The 18588-nt window shown below is 49.9% G+C and overlaps 1 protein-coding gene across 5 annotated transcripts in view; it reads left to right on the top strand.

Annotated features, from left to right (window-relative positions):
* Positions 1–18588, top strand: part of Arrb1 (arrestin beta 1) — a 70221-nt gene that overhangs the window by 27013 nt on the left and 24620 nt on the right. For 2 of the 5 annotated variants that reach the window (XM_048361073.1, XM_048361072.1), the window contains exon 1: positions 9953–10041. The exons of 2 other annotated variants lie outside the window; for them this stretch is intronic. In XM_048361073.1, coding sequence (XP_048217030.1) covers positions 9959–10041 — 83 coding nt within the window. In that variant the 5' untranslated portion in view covers positions 9953–9958. Of the gene's footprint in view, positions 1–9414; positions 9592–9952; positions 10042–18588 lie in introns of those variants that run through there. One more of the 5 variants, XM_048361076.1, reaches the window with a different exon arrangement.

The raw sequence follows: 18588 nt of genomic DNA, 5'->3' as shown, positions 1-18588 counted from the left end.
CCTGCTCTCTCAATGGTAAGAGGAGCTTTCACTTTCCTTGGGCTTCACCATGCTTAAGCCTGGGGAACACATTCATGAAGAAAGGTGTGTTATTGCCATTGTAGATATGAGGATCAGAGAGGTTTGGCTCTTGCTCACATGAGTGCTGATTCCCTTAGGCACACAGAGGGGCTCAGGGGTCTTTGGGTCTCCTTGTCCCTGTGCATGCCCTGAGGAGGGGATATTCTATAAGGGCCCAGCTCTATATCATGGAGTATGGAGAAGTGTCTGGAAATTTCTAGCCTCTAAGGGGCAGGCCTTGGGGCCTTTAAAGGTGTAGGTCCTCCCAGCCCAGCCTCACTGACTGACCTTGATCCCCAAACCCTTTCTCTTCCCCCATGGGGAAGAAGGGGTGGCTGGAGCCTGTGGTTTCTCCCATCTGTGTGCCCATGGCCCCAGGGTTGGTAGGGCTGGGATCTTGGGAGACCCCCAAATGGGAAGGAGTTTGGTGATTCCAGGAGCCACAGAGTTCTGTATGAATGTAGGGGAGTGGAGGAGGCCAGAGGGTGGGCCGGGCCAGGTTTTGAAGGGTCTTGGGGTGGTGGTGGGGAGATTGTGTTCTTCTTTGAGTCCAGAGGATTGAGAACATGCCTGGGGCAGTTACGCAGTGTTGGTCTTCGGTCACTCGTGCAGTAGCGTCCAGTCCGCTGCCTGCCTGTTCCTGAGGAGAACGTGGGCCGGTCACAGCCCCTGGGAACGCCTTTTCCTCCACAGCCACGCTGGAGGATAAAGAGCTTTCCTGCTAGGGATTCTTGCTGGCTCAAAGGCCGATAATGGGAGATTTTGTTTAATCTTAGCTAATCCTGTGAACACTTGGCATGTAAGCCAAGCCCCTTCCTCTGGGACCTGGCCAGGAGAGCAGGACTTGGCGTTGGGCTCTGGAAGGGCTAAATCACGATAACCAGCCTCCTGCAAACCCAAAGCTCAGCTTCTCAGTTGCCTGCCGCTCTCAACCTCACCGGCAGCTGTGGATCCTGCCTCTTCCTTACACTGTCTTCCTGGCCGTACGTTCTGAGCGGGGCTGCCAAGCTGAGGACTTCACAGAAGTTCCAGTATTCTGTGTGTTAGGGTGGAGGAGTGTAGAAGTCACGGCAGAAACCTGAGCCTCAGTTTCCTCACCTGGAAGACTGGATTAGTCATCTTAGTGACACATTTGTCAGAATTCCTCCATGGAATTCTGCATTCCTCTGGAGACCTCAGGGGGAAGAGAATCCCTTACCTTTGCTTCTAGACACTGCTTGCATTCCGTGGCTCCTGGCCCCGGCCTCCATTAGTGCCATCCGATGTCTCTCAGCACACCTAGTCACAGCCCCTAGGGTTAGGACTGGGGGCCCGGGATGTTATTCAGGCTACCACACAACCTCGCAGGGTAGTTGTGAGTTAAGTGAAACAACCACTAGTGGCTCACACCCGTACTCAGACCTGGCGGATCCTGGTTTGAATCGAGCTGGGACAGAAAAGTCTTCTATCTCTGAAATAACCAGCAAAATGCCAGGCTGGACATGTGGCTCAAGTGGTAGACCACCGGTCAAACAAATTGAGCAGATGTGAAACCCTGAGTTCAAATCCTACTACCACCCAGAGAAGAAAAAGCAATGTGAAGCCTTGATGGGTGTCTGGGATATGGTTATCACTTCCTGGCACTCACTTCCCTCCTCTTCTGGGTCTCAGTTTCCCCATCTGTAAAGTGAGCCCCTACCAGTTCCCACAGTCTCTGCCCACCCTCTTCAGAAGTGTAGCAGTACAGATAAGGCTTTGCATCTGGCCCGGTGCTCAGGAAGCACCGACTGGAGCTCAGCTCTGGATACCCTGAGTCCCCAACCCCCCCCCCCCCCCCCCCCCCGCGGGCAGCCTCCTCTCAGTTCCTGGCCCCAAGCACTTCCCATCATTCCTAGGAGGCTGATGGGAAAGGCTGAGCTCACTGCTCCTGAGGGAGGGTAGGCAGGGCAGGAGGTGGAGGAAAGGGATGGGAGAGGCTGGAGGCAGTGGTAAAAGGGAGGGCAGATTTATCGCCGAGAGGTCGAGGTTATCTGCACTGGGAGAAGTCTGCCCCAGGCCGACGTGCTGGTCTGCACCTCTGCTGCCTGCCACCTGCTCCCTTGAGCTGACCCTTACTGACAGGCTCTGGGGCCGGAGGGGTGAAGGAGTGTGTAAGGACGGGAGAAGGAGAGGAGGGGCAAAAGACCATCAGGGCTGGAAATGGGGAGCAGCCTTCCCAGGAGGAGCTCCTGCTACCTCAGCTGAGGATCGCCCCTCCCCCATCCGCTCAGACACCAGTCACCACCTGCCCTTGGGTGCAGCGGCTTCCTTTCCTGGACTTGCAAGTCTTATTCACACGTGTGTGTGTGTGTGTGTGTGTGTGTGTGTGTGTGTGTGTGTGGTCACACTGCCTGATGTAACAGCAGTGTGTGTGAGACTGGGGGGGTTTAAGGACACTAATGTGGGCTTGTGGGGTTTAAGAGACTAGAATGAAAGAGGTTTCTGTTTGGCTGCTTTTTGGTGTGAGTACCTGAGTTTGAGCTCAGGGCTTCCAAGTTCTTGCTCCTTCTCCTTGCTCAAAGCTGGCCCTCTGCCACTTGAACCACACCTTCTATCCTCCACTTTTAAAATAGATCTTTAAATTGTTATTATAAAGATGATGTACAGAGGGGGTTATAGTTTTGTAAGTCAGGTAATGAGTGCATTTCTTTTTTAGATAATGTCACCCCCTGCTTTGCTCTCTTCCAGTTCCAGCCTTTTCTTTTCTTTTTAAATAATGTATTTTTTAATCCTTTTCTTTTTGGTACCAAAGATTGAACCCAGGACATTGAAATTATTAGCAAGTGTTTTGCCACTGAGCTACATCCCAGCCTGTTTCCAGCTCTTTGCTCATTGTTTGCCCCCACTGGCTCCCACCTGCAGTCCTCAGATCTCAGGCTCCTGAGTAGCTAGGATTACAGGTGTGAGCCCTGGCACCTGGCTTCCTGTGAGAGACTGTGGACGTGTGTGCTGTGAGATCAGGCCGTGCGTGTCCTGCCTCCCACACTCTCACTTCTGGCAGACTTCATCTTCAAATCCCAGCCCAGGGGCCACCAGCCTCTGGTGTGTTCTCAGCGGCCTCTGTCCATCCGAGGGGAGGGGAGCTGCCCCCTCCAGTCACTGTGATCCTCTTAACAGTCCTCTCCTTGGTGCCCTTGGTAGGCTAGTCATTGGTTGACACGTCTGTCTTCCCTGCGGTGTGGGAGGCATGTTCAAGGTCACTGTGGTGACCTGCACAGCCAGTACCCTTCCTCTGAGTCATGGTCAAGATGAGCAGGACTCAGCTCTGGCTCTCCACCTTGAAAACCAGTCCCTTGTAGGCACATGGCTTTCCCTTCTCAGTTCCCTCCCTGCCCTCAACCGCAGACCTCTGTGGAGAAGAGCTGTGAGGCGCTTCTGTCCCTCAACACCATGGGAGTGACTTGTGCCACCCCCCTCACGTATCCAGGGGTGGTGGTGGTGATCTTGCTCCTGTTCCCAATTGCTCTTTTCCCCATCCTTTGCCACTTGAACAGCTCTCTCAGGATTGGGTTTCAGATTGCTTCCATCTCCAGGTGAGGGAAGTAGAGCTGGCTCTGGGGTGTCCTTCCAGACGGGCTTCTGGTTAAGCAGGGGCAATTGAACAATTCCTGATGAGAGGAAGCCTCTCCTCCAGCCCCTGGCCCCTCATCGCCAACAGAAGAGGCAGGTGGAAGGTTGGGGGTGGCATGGGCGTGTCTTAGCAAGTGGCTTGAGGAAGGGTTTGGAGGAGCACTTCCTTGCTCACTGCTTGACTGGGCATACCATTCTTGGCCTGCTCCATGGCACCCACCTCCTCGACAGGCGTGTTCTTGGAAGTAATGGAAATGCATTTCTTCATTGCTCGATAATTCAGCCTTGCCCTATCAATGGACCTCCATCTCCCCAGAACTCCTCATCCCCATTGTCTCCTCCCAGCAGCCCAGGCTCTGGTGAGGTAACCTGAGTTCACTGAGCCAGCTGTAGCCAAAAGGGCCAGGGCCTGCCCCCGGCCGCCCAGCTGGGGTGCTGGAGCTCTGTGCTAGGCCCTCATCTCATACTCTAGACAGCCCGAGCGTTGGGCTGTGTTGCTGCGGGCCAGCCCCCTCCCTCCTGGTGTCCTTAGCTCCTTTGCAACGGTCTTCTCTATGCCCAGTCCCTGACCTGGAGGCACTCGTGCCCCTGGGACAGACACCGGGAGGGGTCTTGTCCACTAGGGAAGCTGTAGGATCTCACCCAGGATGCCAGGAGCAGCCCAGGAGGTGGGCTGGAGCCCCCTTCCCTGGGGCTCCCTGCAGCGCAGGTGGGCCTACCCGCTGAGCTGTCCTAGCTCTTTGCTGCTGACCACTCCTTTGTAGACGGCTGGCCTTCCAGGCCACCTTCGAGAGCACAGGGAGCAGTGGGGACCGGGGGAGGCGTGGGGGCTTAGCTAGGGGCTGGCACTGCCTTCTACGAGCTGGTGACAGTGGGGCTCACTTGCAGAAAGCTGTAACGATGCCTTTCCCCCAGACCTGTCTCTCCCCCCACCCCCACCTCTCCATACCAAGGCTTGAATTCAAGACCTTGTCCTCTTGCTCAGCTTTTTGTTTTTGATTACAGCTGGTACTCTATTACTTGAGCCATGCTGTGACTACTGACTTTTTGCTGGTTAATTGGATTGAATCTCAAGGATTTGTTCAAGTTAGCTCTGCACTGCAATTCAGGAACTCAGTCTCCTGAGTGGCTAGGATTATAGGCATGAGCCATGAGCACGTAGCTTGGGATTACCTTTTACTTTTTTATTGTAAAGGTGTGATGTACAGAGGTTACAGTTATCTACGTCAGGTAGTGAGTGCGTTTCTTTTTGAACAATGTTACCTCTTCCTACATTTTCTCCCAGTTTTTCCCTCCCAACTGGAATGACCCTTTGACTGTAAAGGACCTAACCTCTGGAGAAAATACTTATAGCCAATCCTAAAATAATGATTATTGTGAGATTTAATTTTTTCTGAATAATTTTTCTAATAAAATTACTCAAATATTATTATTCAAAAGACAATATGATTTTAAGAACCTGAGAAGCAAGCAGCTTGCACTTGGAATACTATTCTCTTAGAAGCTCTCTTAATCTTAAACTATACCACAGTGTGTCCAATCATGAATGTGTTCGGTTTGGAATATAACTAGGATTAATTTGCCTTTTTTTTTTTTTTTTTTGCCAGTCCTGGGGCTTGGACTCAGGGCCTGAGCACTGTCCCTGGCTTCCTTTTGCTCAAGGCTAGCACTCTGCCACTTGAGCCACAGCACCACTTCTGGCCTTTTCTGTATATGTGGTGCTAGGGAATCAAACCCAGGGCTTCATGTATACAAGGCAAGCACTCTACCATTAGGCCATATTCCCAGCCCTTAATTTGTCTTTTTAAAGTATCTTTTTAAAAATTTTTTTCCCTGTGTGTGGCAGTACTGGGGCTTGAACTCAGGGCCTGGATGCTGTTCCTTAGCTTTTTTGCTCAAGCCTGGCACTCTATCTACCATTTGAGCCACAGCTCTACTTCCAGTTTTTAGACATATATAGTTTTATTGTTATTAAGGTATTGTACAGTTCTTTTTGAACAGTGTCACCCTTTCCTTTAATTTCCCCCAGTTTTCCCCTCCAGTTCCTGCTCACAAGTTGCATAGTTCTTTTTTTTTTTGCCAGTCCTAGAGCATGAAACTCAGGGCCTGAGCACCGTCCCTGGCTTCTTTTTGCTCAAGGCTAGCACTCTGCCACTTGAGCCACAGCGCCACTTCTGGCCTTTTCTATATATGTGGTGCTGAGGAATCGAGCCCAGGGCTTCATGTATACGAGGCAAGTACTCTACCACTAGGCCACATTCCCAGCCCCTCATAGTTCATTTTTTACATATTGTCTACTGAATACCATGACTGCGTTTGTTCACCCAGCTTCCCTCCATTTCTGTGTGTACTCTTCTCCTGACTCCTTCCTAAAAAAACCAACCCCCCCCCCCCAAACCACACCAAAGCTAACTAACACTTCTTGCTTTTTGGCAGTTTATTGGAGATGTGAGTCTCAGAGATTTTCCTGTTTCCTCGTTAGTAGCTAGGATTACAGGTGTGAGCCACCAATGACAGCTATAGTATCTAATTCTTGCTAGGGGTATGGCTCAAGTGGTAGAGCACCAGTCTTGAATGAAAAGCCCTTAGTTCAAGCCCCAGTACTGGGACACACACACACACACACACACACACACACAACACACACACACACACACACACACACACACACACACACACACACACACACACCCCGGTGCCACTGAAAAGAAAAGTGGTATGTTTTTAAATTTCAGAAACATGATTAATAATTTGTGTGTGTGTGAGTGTTACTAGGGATTCAATCTAGGACATCATGTATGCTGGGCAAGTGCTTTCTGACTAAACTCCCCCATTCCTTTTTTACTCCTTAATTTATCAAGTGGGAGGTTTAAGCTTCTTTTATTTCCTGCCCTGCAATTTTTGGATCAATTGTTTAAACTATCTGAATGTTAGTTTCCAGTTGATGATGTGAAAAGTGTATCAAGCTGGGTCTTCTGGTTCATGCCTATAATCCTAGCTAATCAAGAAGCAGAGATGAGATGATCAGTGTCTGAGATTGATCCAGTTAAAAAGCTGGACATTCTATCTGAAAAATTAAGAAACAAAAGGCAAAAGGGTTTGGGGGGTATGACCTAAGATAGTGCTTGCTTAGCAAGTACAAAGTGCTGACTTCAAGTCCCAGAATCAGGGAGAGCAGAGGAGGGGGGAGAATATATTAAGCGGGCATATGTTGAATGGGTCTGATAGAACAACTTACTTTTAGGGCTCTTGTGAGTAAGTATTGAGTTGGTGCAGTGATTTGAATGCTGCCTGGCTTATGTTAAGCATTCATCTATAAGTTATAATAATAATAGTAATAATGATATTATTATTATTCTTAGTAAGAAAACACACCTAGTTGCTGGGCACGTGTGGCTCATGCCTGTAATCCTAGCTACTCAAGCCAGCCTGGGCAGGAAAGTCTGTAAGATTCTCACCATCAATTAATCACCAAAAAGCTGGAAGTGGAGCTGTGGCTCAAGTGGTGGAGTGCTAGTCTTGAGCAAAAAAAGCTCAGGGATGGTGTCCAGGCCCTGAGTTCAAGCCTTAGGTAGGACTGGCGCAAAAATAGTGGCTCAGTGGGTAGATCATTAGCCAATGAGTAAAAGTATCAGGTACCAAGTTTGAGTCCTGGTCTAGGACCGGGGTGGGTAGGTGGGGAATGGAAAACATACCTAAATTCAGAGTCCAGCAAGTTGCTTTTCAGCAAGTAAATGCTCACCTGACATTTCCACGGTGGGTTGGTTTGGGCCTCTTCTTAGGGCCTGACCTGATTTAAACCTCTACACTGTGGCCTGGATCCCTGGTCCTAGACTTCTGACTCGTTTTTTTTTTCTCATCATTTTTTTTATTTGTCTATTAATTGAACACAAATTTTTTGACAAGGTGTTGTGCAAAAAGGGTACAGTTACATAGTAGGGCAATGTGTACATGTCTTGTGATATCTTAAGTCCTGTTTTTCTATCTCTTCTCTAGGTCAGGTAGACATATATATATACAATATACATTGTATCAAGAACATATACAGTAGCCACGTGGTCACGCCCAAGAAAGTTCGCCTAGGGCTTTAAATGTAATGTCGATATTGGACCATATGTCGACAGTAGACTTCTGACTCTTGCTCCTGGCCCCCAGACTGGGGGAAGCTGAGCTCATAAAAAGTGTCAGCAAAGAGTTGGGCACCGGTGGCTCCGCCTATAATTCTACTACTCAGGAGGTTGAGATCTGAGGGTGGTAGTTTGAAGCCAGCCTGGGCAGAAAAAGTCCCCATGAGACTTTAATCTCCAATTAGCCTCTCAAAAACCAGAAGTAGAACTGTGGCTCAAAGTGGTAGCATGCTAGCCTTGAGCAAAATTGCTCAGGGACAGTGCCCAGGCTCTGAGTTCAAGCCCCACAACCACCCCACTCCCTAGCCCCCTCAAAAAAAGAAAGAAAAAGAGTCAGCATAGCACTTTGGGGATTGATGCTAACTAACAGCAGCTCCCTGGAGCTGGTGTGAGGAGGGAAGACCATTGTGGCAGCTGCTTACTTGGCCCAGGCTCTGCTGGCACCCAGGAAGGCCCGTGTTGTCCACAGAGGCCTTAGGAAGGGCCACTCCCGCATGCTTCGTGTCACTGCAGCCAGGGGTGGGCACCAAATGGTTTGGAGATAGGGAGGGTGTTATAAGTGGCATAGAGACCTACCCAAGACCCACATTTGGTTGCATCGAGGTCTGAGTTGGGTGCACAGCCATTCCTGTGCTTCTTCTTGTCAGGTTCCCCCCCACCCCAATTTCCTCATAGACATTCCTGCAGAAATTGATGGCTCTAACTGGACAGTCGCTGACCTCTTCCCAGTCCTGTATGGCCGTCTTAAGTGTTGCAGTTCCATGGAGGGTGTGGGTGGGAGCTGGCACAGGGCTCTGTGCCAGGACAGGTGTGGGCAAGACTCGCACCCATCTCTGCGTCGTAGACTGAGCTGCTCTGGGAAGCGCTGTGGAGGTGACAGGTGGGGCCTGCGTCCTCCGGAGCTCCTGGTCTGAGGGAGAGATGTGGCCTGTTCTCTGGGAGAGGGGCCCACTTGTGAAGGAGAACATGGCCCTGGTCCCTGGGGACCACTTGTCACATGGAGGGACCCTCCTCTTCTTGTCTTCGGGCGGCTTCTTTTCTGAGAAAGGAGGCACGACCTTTGTCTAGCAGGAGCCTCTGGTCTGATGGAGGCGTGGTGGTCATGTCCTTTAGAGAGATCTCTGAGACCTGACTGACTTCCATCATCGGAACACCCAATCTGAGGCAAGAGGCTTGTTTAGTGTGTCTCTCAAGAAAACCCATTTGATGGCCTCTGTTTTGGGTCCTTTCCTTTGCCTGATTAATGGACAGTAGGCACTTTGTGAGCTGGGCAATGGGAAGGGAAGACAGAGGATGTTAGCAAGTGGGGGTGACTTGGATGGCTTCCCGGAGGAGGTGACTTTGTGGCTCATCACGGATGAGCAGGCGAGGTGTGGGAAGACCTGCAAGAGGATAAGGGGTCGAGGCACCCCTGGGCCGGGAGGGGGCCTTGAGGGGCCAGTGAGCCTGTCTCTATGGGGCTCAGGCGCTGACATGCAGAGGTCCGGGAAGACCCTCACTGTTGGCAGTCTGTTCACAGGCTGAGGGCTGCCAGCCCAGAGACATCCGCCCTCCATGGCCCGAGAAGCCCAGAGAAGGGAGAGGAAACAGGACGTGTGTCAGGAACGCCTTTTCCTTTTCTTTGTAACTGACCCCTAACTTGGGGCTGGAGAGTGCGGCCTGCAGGGCTGGCCTGGCCTGCTGGCTGCCGTCTGCAGCGCCCAGGGCTGGGTTTTACGGTGTACCCCAGCCTCCCGGGTGACGACCGCCTCTTCTGCTGCGTCTTGGGCCGGCCCCGGGGCTGCGCCGACTCTCAGGCTGCCCTCCAGAGAATGGGGTAAGACTTCCTGGCTACCTCTCCAGGAAGCGGTGGCTGTCTGTCCGTGTTGTATAGGATTTGCATGTGACTCCTTGATCTCTGAGATGCCATTTGAGCACTTCCCGTATGTCCTAGACCTCTGGGATGGGCCGTGAGCACGGGGGAGGAGCAGCGTGGGGCGGAAGTTTGTGCTTTGTCTGGGGAGTTGAGGGGTCTCCAGATCGCTGGTGGGTGTGGGATTAGGTAGCGTCTAACTGGTGATTTGGGTCTAGCCGTATCTGGTGGCAGCTGCGGTGGTCCGGTGGGTGGAAAATTCCCCCGGACAGTGCTTGTCACGGGCTCTGGGAGGAGGCAGAGGCTGATTCGGCTCGGGAGCTTCTGAGAGATGGCACCGATGGGGGTGGAGGCAGGGCCTGGTTGGGTGTTTCTTCGGGGGAGTCTGGAGATCGTCCTCCATGGGGGCTGGAGGTGAGGAGTGTGGGACAGGGAACCCCTCAGAGGGCGAGGCGGGAGGGAAGACGTGAGAGAGTGCAGTCAGACTGGCTTCCTTCTGGTTTTCTGCTCTGCTGGGCGGAGGGGTAGCGGGGAGACGTGTGTGTGTCTCTGTAGAGTGTGAACTGTGCATGTGTGTGGGGTTGTGGTTATGTGGGGTGCATGGCAGTGGTATTTGTGGGTGTGCTGTGTGGGTGGGGTGGGGTGTGTGAGCTCCTGTTCCACAGGGCCCACCACAGACCAGCACTGTCCCCCTGGGACTCTGGGCTTGGAGCTTCCCTTCTTTACTTGTGCAACCCCTAGTGGTACACTGGGACCAGTGGTGCACCAGGAAAACTACCAAGCCTTTGGAAAACCAGGGAGGTGGCAGGATGGTGGCACCTGCCCATTCTCTAGCCATGGATTTCACACTGCTGACGTGCTGCCCTTGGGCATGGAGTTGGGCAGGGACGCTCAGGATAAACCTCCCTGGGACGCAGGAGCCATCTCTAATCTAGAGCGTCCAGGGAAGTTCAGCCAGGTGGTTAGCAAGTGACAAGATGGAGCATGCATTTCATGTTCTGAATACAGTGGACTTGGGTTGTGAGAGGGACTGGGGTTTCTTACTATCAGTACAGTGATCTCCTGGGATGGACTGGAGATCTTTCGCTAGGCAGGAGTGTGGGGGTTCTGTCCTGGGTGCTATGCAGACGGTGTCTGGCACAATCTGTCTTACTCTTCTTCCTGACATCTGCTGAGCTGTGCAGCCCAGGCTCAGCCTGGTGGCCAGGCCACCGACTCTGCTACGCTCCAACCCTCCACTCCCTGCCTCAAGCTTATTGATTCCTTTTGTTTTTTCCAGTCCTGAGGCTTGAACTCTGTGCTCAGACACTGGAGCTACAGCTTTATTTCTGGCCTTTTCTGGTTAATTAGAGGTAAGAGTCCCACGGACTCTTCTCCCAGGGCTGGCTTTGAAAGGTGATCCTCAGCTCTCAGCGCCCTGGGTCGCTAGGAATACAGACAGGCGTGAGTCACTGTCACCCAGCTCATTGGTTCATGCACTCATTCAAAACATTTGTTAAGTGCTTACTACGTATCAAGGAACGTAATCACAGGAGGAGGAGGCAGTTTGTCATCTACACTGTGGAGTCCATTTGGGAGCAGTGATGTGTGGGCCCAGTACACCCGCAGAGGACTGTGCTGGGGATGGCCGGAGCCAGGTGGGCCCCCAGTGAGGCCTCCTCCCACCCTCCTGCAACGCTCCTAAGAAGACTGGTTCATTTGGGGGGGGGTGTCATCTCTCCACCCCTATTCAGAATGTTCCATCTGGAGACACACACCAGGACGGGGACCTGTGACTCCTGCAGGTAGAATAGTGCCCAGAATTTTCAAGACTAAAGGAAGGAAAGGAGAGAAATCAGAAAGGCGGATGGGCACAACAATGTTCATTGCAGCACAATTTGTCATAGCGAGAATCTGGAACCAACCCAGATGCCCCTCAGTAGATGAATGGATCAGGAAAATGTGGTACATATACACAATGGAATTTTATGCCTCTATCAGAAAGAATGACATTGTCCCATTTGTAAGGAAATGGAAGGACTTGGAAAAAATTATACCAAGTGAAGTGAGCCAGACCCAAAAAAACATGGACTCTATGGTCTCCCTTATTGGGAATAATTAGTACAGGTTTAGGCAAGTCATAGCAGAGCATCACAAGGCCCAATAGCTATACCCTTAGAAACACATAAGATGATGCTAAGTGAAATGAACTCCATGTTATGGAAACAATTGTTATATCACAGTTGTAACTACTTTCAACGTCCCATATGTATCTGTAGCTTCTATTATTGATGATGTTCTTGTATCACCTTCCTGTGGTTGTACCTACATTGTCTCTGTAATCTTATCTGAGTATATTGGAAACCGTGTATACTGGTATTGGAAGTAGGAAATTGATAGGGAATACCAAATTTGAGAGACACAGGGTAAAAAAAAAGACAAACAACTACAAAAGCAATACTTGCAAAACTGTTTGGTGTAAGTGAACTGAACACCTCGGGGGCGGGGAAGGGAAAGGGGGAGGAGGGAGGGGGGTATGAGGGACAAGGTAACAAACAGTACAAGAAATGTATCCAATGCCTAACGTATGAAACTGTAACCTCTCTGTACATCAGTTTGATAATAAAAATTTGGAAAAAAATAAATAAAAATTAAAAAAAAGAAAGGTGGATGGAAGGGAGGGAGAAGCAAAGCCTCAATGGAAGCTAGAGGAGTAGGGTGAGGAGTGCTTTGGTTTTAAGTCGAGAGGGCTGAGAGGGAGGGGAGGTGACAGGAGGAATTACAGTTGGAAGAAATGATGGAGAGGATGGCAGTGCAGGTTGAAGGAAGGGCAGGGCATGACTAGGCATTTCCGGAATGTGGAGGGTGTGACCGGACATCTTTTTTTTGTCAGTTGTGGGGCTTGAACTTGGGGCTTGGGCACTGTCCCTGGGCATTTTTGCTCAAGGCTAGTGTTCTACCATTTTGAGCCATAGTGTCACCTCTGTCACATGACCTCTTGGTACCATTCCCAGGCCTTCTTGCCTGAGTATGGGGTGGGCAATGCTAGCTCCTTTATTGCTTCCCTGGGTACCAGTAGGGAATCTGGGTATCTCTATCCATCTACCTATCCATCTACCTACCTATCTATCTACCGACCCATCTATCTGTCTACCTATCTATTTATCTATCTGTCATCCACCTATTTTTAGCTATAATAATATATATTTTTAGTGTGGAACTCAAGGCCTTGCACATGCAAGGCAAGTGTGCGACTATTTAAGCAACTTCCCCACCCTTTTGTTGAAATAGGTCTCATGAACTTTCTCTAAGGTTGGCCTCAAATTTGAGATTCTCCTATCTCTGCCCCCTGAGTATCTGGGATTACAGTGTGTCACCACACCCCAGTTTTTTTTTTTTTTTCCTGTGGGTCTGGAGGTGGAACCCAGGGTCTCATGAGGTACCAAGACCGTATATTATCCCCATCCGATGGGTCGGATGGGATCTTATCCTCTAGACAAAAGAGAATGGAAACTGGCCCAGATGGGGTCTCCTTGTGGCTTCTGGGCTCTTTCCTTCCCTTCTGGCCTCTTGATCCCCCGAAAGCCTGGTTAGGCATCTAGGGCTGTCTGTGGGCTCTCTGGGGTCCAGCTGCCAGCCTGATTGGTGACGTTTTTCCTAGCATTTTATTTTCATATGTCTGGTTTCACAGGTTTGCAGAAAGTGGGCCATGCATCTTCAAGAAACTCTCTCCTCTGTTCATGCCACCTGATGGCTCCCCTTTCCTCACTCTGAACCTTCTGAAAATCCTCACAAATATGGATCCTGGCTTGGAAAACAGAGTGAATCCACATTCACCAGCAGCAGGCTTGTGTGCTTAGAAGCCTGTGGGGTGTGGTGGGGGTGTTCAGAGCCCAGGAGCCTGATTTGGCCAGACCCACCCAGCTGAGCTAAGCCTGAGGGAGCCCTGGTGGGATTGTGAGCAGGCACAGGACAGAAGATGGGGTTGGCAGAAGCCAGGGTGCCCCCTCCCAGCCTGGTTCTCAGACACATCTCAGCCTGTGAATGAAACACTGCCCCCGCCCCCCCCCCCCCCCCCGCACTTTGTTTCTCCATCTGGGAACTGAAGCAGGTGGTCCTGGGGAGCTAAGAGACCTGTGAGATGGGCTGAGAGGCGGGCTGGGTGAGAGCCAGCCGGCGGGCAGTGGCGCCCCTGGGGCTGTGCCACCCGGCAGAGCAGGCGAGCCATACACAAATAGCTTCGCTGCCAGGGAGAGGGCGAGACAGGCCCTCAGAGCCTCTTTGCACCGCTGCCACCTGCTCTTCTCGCCTCCCTGCTCCCCAAAGGCGGTTCTCACACCCAGCAAAGTGGGTCAGAATGTAGGGCGCCTGTGTCTGGGAGCGGAAGGCCCCTTGTGTGTTCCCCACCCTCCCAGTGGAGGCAGGACGGCTGTAGGGCTGTGGTAGAGGGAGTCAGGGAGCTGAGAATACTTATGTCCAGAATGCATTCGTTCTAGCTGGGGATCCTAGCCACTCAGGAAGCTGAGATCTGAGGATCAGGGTTAGGAGCCAACCTGGGCAGGAAAGTCCTTGAGTCTTTTTATCTCCAGTGAACCAGCAAAAAGCTGGAGGTTGAGGTGTGGTTCAAGTAGTAGAGCACCAGCTTTGAGAGAAAAAGCCAATGGAGAATGCCCAGACCCTGAGTTCTGTGTTTCCATCAGGATCGATTCTCTTCTTTGTAGCTGGGCACCTGTGGATCATGCCTGTCAACTTGGAAGGCTGAGGTCTGGAGGATGTGGGGTTGAGGCTATCCTGGGCAGAAAAGTTCACACCTCCCATCTTCAAAATAGCTCGCTAATAGCAGGGCTAGAGGCACAGTCAGATAGGAGAGTCCAGCCCAGGGGCTGAACTGGGGCTTGAACTCTGCCTCATGCTCTTGCTTATGCTGAGCACTCCTCCAGCTGAGGGTTGTTTTTTTTTTCTGGTTAACTGGAGATGGGGGTCTCACAGACTTTTCTACCCAGGCTGGCTTCAAACTGTGACCTTCCAGGTCTCAGTCTTTTGAATAGCTTGAATTATAGGCACCCAGCTTGTGTGCACGTGCGTGTGTGTGTGTGTGTGTGTGTGTGTGTTTGTGTGTGTTGGTCAAGGGACTTGAACTCAGTGCCTGGGCGCTGTCTTTGAACTTTTTTTTTCTCTTTTGTTTAGGGCTAGCATTCTACCACTTCAGCCATTGATCCTGGCTTTTTGAGTAGTTTATTTGAGATAAGAGTCCCATAGATTTTTCCTGCGTGGGCTGGCTTCTAACTGCAGTCCTCAGATCTCAGCCTCCTGAGTAGCTAGAATTACAGGCATGAACCACTGGTACCTGGCTACTTGCCCACTTTTAATTAGATTCTTTGCTTGTTTGTTTTTGAGTTGTAATAGTTCTTTACTTATCTTGGATACTAGACTCTTATCAGATTCATGATTTTAAAGTATTTTTTCCCATTCTATAGGTTGTCTGTTCACTTTCTTGATAGTGAAAGAACAGATGCTTTTAATTTTATCTATTCTTTGTTTAGTTGCTTATGATTTTGATCCATACCCAGTTGCCTAATCTAAGAGCATGAAGATTTAGATGTACATTTTCTTCCAAAAGTCTTATAGTTGTAGCTTTTGTATTTAGGTCTCTGGTCTTTTTTTTTTTTTTTTTTTTTTGGCCAATTGTTGTCTATGGTATGAAGGAGAGGGTCTCACCTCATTCTTTTGCATGTGGGTATCTGGTTATTCCTTTGTCTCTTTTTGAAAAGACTATTCTTCCCCCCATTGATTTGGCATGGCTTGTCAAAAGTCAATGGCTGTAGCCAAGCACTGGTGGCTCACACCTGTAATCTTAGCTGCTAAGGAGTCTGGGATCAGAGGATTGAGATTCAAAACAAGCCTGGGAAGACAAATCCAAGATACTCCTATCTTTAATAAACTAGCAAAAAGCTGGAAATTGAGGCGTAGCTCAAGTAGTAGAGCACAAGCTTCCAGAAAAAAATATTTAAGGGTGTGAGGCCCTGAGCTCAAGCCTAAGTACCTGCAATGCTCCCTTCCTGCCTCCCCCGTACAGAATCAGTGGTTTTAAATATACATTTATTTCTGGACTTTGAGTTGACTCTAAGTCTATATGCATACCACACACACTCTGTTGATCACTGGCTTGCAGAAAGTGTGACTCCTGCATCTTTGCTCTGTTTAACTTTGTTTTGGCAATTGTGGTCCCTTGTGATTTTTAGGATCAATTATCAATTTCTGAGAACAAACAAAAAACCCACCTAGCTGAGATTCTTTTTTTTGGCCAGTCCTGGGCCTTGGACTCAGGGCCTGAGCACTGTCCCTGGCTTCTTTTTGCTCAAGGCTAGCACTCTGCCATTTGAGCCACAGCACCACTTCTGGCCGTTTTCTGTATATGTGGTGCTGGGGAATCGAACCCAGGGCTTCATGTATACGAGGTGAGCACTCTTGCCACTAGGCCATATCCCCAGCCCCTAGCTGAGATTCTGATAAAGATTGCACTGAATCTGTAAATTAACTTTGGAGGAGTATTGTCTTTTTTTTTTTTTTTTTTTTTTGCCAGTCCTGGGCCTTGGACTCAGGGCCTGAACTCTCTCCCTGAGCTTTTGCTCAAGGCTAGCACTCTGCCACTTGAGCCACAGCACCACTTCTGGTTTTTTCTGTTTATGTGGTACTAAGGAGTGGAACTCAGGGCTCCATGCATGCTAGGCAAGCACTACCACTAGGCCACATTCCCAGCCCAAGGATTGTCATCTTAACATTGGGTTTTTCTTATTTATTCTTTTGGGTTTTAATGGAATATAAAGTTGTGTTTATGCCACTTGTACTGTTTTGATTTCAGTCTTTGTATTTGATCATAGTATTTTCTGTCTTATGAAAGCTATAGCATAATTTTAGCGCTGAATAATATTCTATCATTTAGCTGTACCAACCGTAATTGAAAACTGCTCAAAGCTGGTGTTTGGTGACTCATGCCTGTAATCCTAACTACTCAGGAGGCTGAGGTCTGGAGGATTGTAGTTTGAAAATAACCTTGGGCGATAAAGTCTGTGAGATTCTATCTCCAAAATAACCAGCAAAAAAAGCAGAGCTGGGGCATGTCTCTAGTGGTAGCCTAGCAAGCCTGAGGCCTTGAGTTCAAACTTGAATACTGAAAAGCAAAACCATACAAAACCCCTAGTGTTTGTTGGTGAATCCGTTTTGTGTTTCATCAGGGCTCACTGTGCTGCAGCCCTGTCCTTGGCCAGTATGTAGAGACTCTGGGAGGTCTGAGGACTCAGAACAGCCGAAGACTATGAGTGTCAGCGTTGACAAAGAGATACTCACGATACAGGAGGGGAATGGGACTCATGGAGAAACTTAGGCTCTGGTTAGTAGAGCGTTGGCCTGCCAACCTTCTGGCACCTCCACCCTACTGGAATGCAACCAGAAAGCTTCGCAGGCTACACAGACACCACAGCATGTTTGGTTAAGGCATTTTTTTTCTTAGAAGAATTGTATTTTAAACGTTTTAGCATTTGCAACCTGCAGTGCATTTTACACTGTAACACACGCGCGTGCACACACACCAATTAATCTGAATAAAAGTTGCACCAAATGACTCATTTTTTTGTATCAGCTAGGAGAGCTGGCCCACTCTCCTAGTTACAAACCACCCCAGAAATCTAGTGGCTCAGCTGTGCAATCCCTTATGCTACATATTTAGCATGCCACAGGGAAGCTTTTGGATTCAGGTTAATGGTGCCGTTGCCATCCCAGTCACTGCTAGTGTCAGTGTCGAGATAAAGTGTGCTAGGCAAAAGAATACTTTGCTCAAATAGACACATTTCCTAATTCTTGGAGCCCAGGGATATAGTGTGTGGCTAGCGGTGATGATGGTTGCTGATCAAATTAAGGTTGCTAATCAGCTGATTTTAAAAATAGATGGATTGTTTTGGATTGTTCAGAAGGGCCCAGTGAAATCCCAAGGGTCTTTACAAGTCAGAGAGAGAGGCAGAAGTGTTCAGAGTGCTACAGTGTGAAGGTAGAGGAAGAATGAGGGCCTTGAGACAAGGAACCGGGACTGCCTCTGAAGGCTGGGGAGGGTCAGGCTGAGACCATTAGGCTTTGCAGAGAGGAACAGAGACCTATTGACACCTTGACTTTAACCCAGTGAGGCCCATTTTGAACTTCTGAGCTACAGGCAATGTATGTTGTTTTATATTGCAAAGCTTGTGGTAATTTCTTCTAGCAGTTGTAGAAAAACACAAGCTGGGCGCCAGTGGCTCACACCTATGATGTTACTCAGGAGGCTGAGATCGGAGGATCACAGTTTGAAGCCAGCCCAGGCGGGAAAATCCATGAAGCTCTCATCTCCAATTACTGCCAAAAAGCCAGAAGTGGAGCCTGTAGCTCAAGTGGGTTGAGTGCCAACCTTGAGCAAAAAAGCTAATGGACAGAGTCCAGGCCCTGAGTTTAACACCCCCCCCCCCCCCCCGCACACACGGGATGGGAACCAAGTAGCCGCACTTAAAAGTGCCTGTCCCACAGTGACATGTGGCATGTCTAACTCGACGGGTCTGCAGGAGTTTGATACTCCCATAGGAAGGGATCTGTCCCAGCCATCCCAGGGGACCGGGCGGAGATGGTCGCAGACAGGAGGAGAAGGTTCCTAAGGAGGTTTATTAGTGGGGCCATACCTGCTAGGGGAGAGGGAGCACCAGGGCGTCCGCACCTCATCCAGGGGGCAGCCTCCCTGGGGCTAAAGGGGAAGTCGGTAGGTCTCAGTGGCTCATTAGGTATGGTGGATCTGGGCAGGGGAAATGCTCACACCGTAGGTCCAGAGAAGCCGAACACTGGCGAACGTAGCCCTATCTGTTCTACTCTGGCCACCTGAAGTGCATGGCTTGCATTTTCCATTCCACTCTATTCCAGTCCATTAAAAACCAAAACAACAAGTTGATTTCAATGTCAACCCACGGG

This window comes from Perognathus longimembris, chromosome 13 (genome assembly GCF_023159225.1).
Source record: "Perognathus longimembris pacificus isolate PPM17 chromosome 13, ASM2315922v1, whole genome shotgun sequence".
NCBI classification, from domain to species: domain Eukaryota; kingdom Metazoa; phylum Chordata; class Mammalia; order Rodentia; family Heteromyidae; genus Perognathus; species Perognathus longimembris.
The sequence above is the reverse complement of the archived record's forward strand: the minus strand, read 5'-3'. Positions and strand labels throughout refer to the sequence as shown.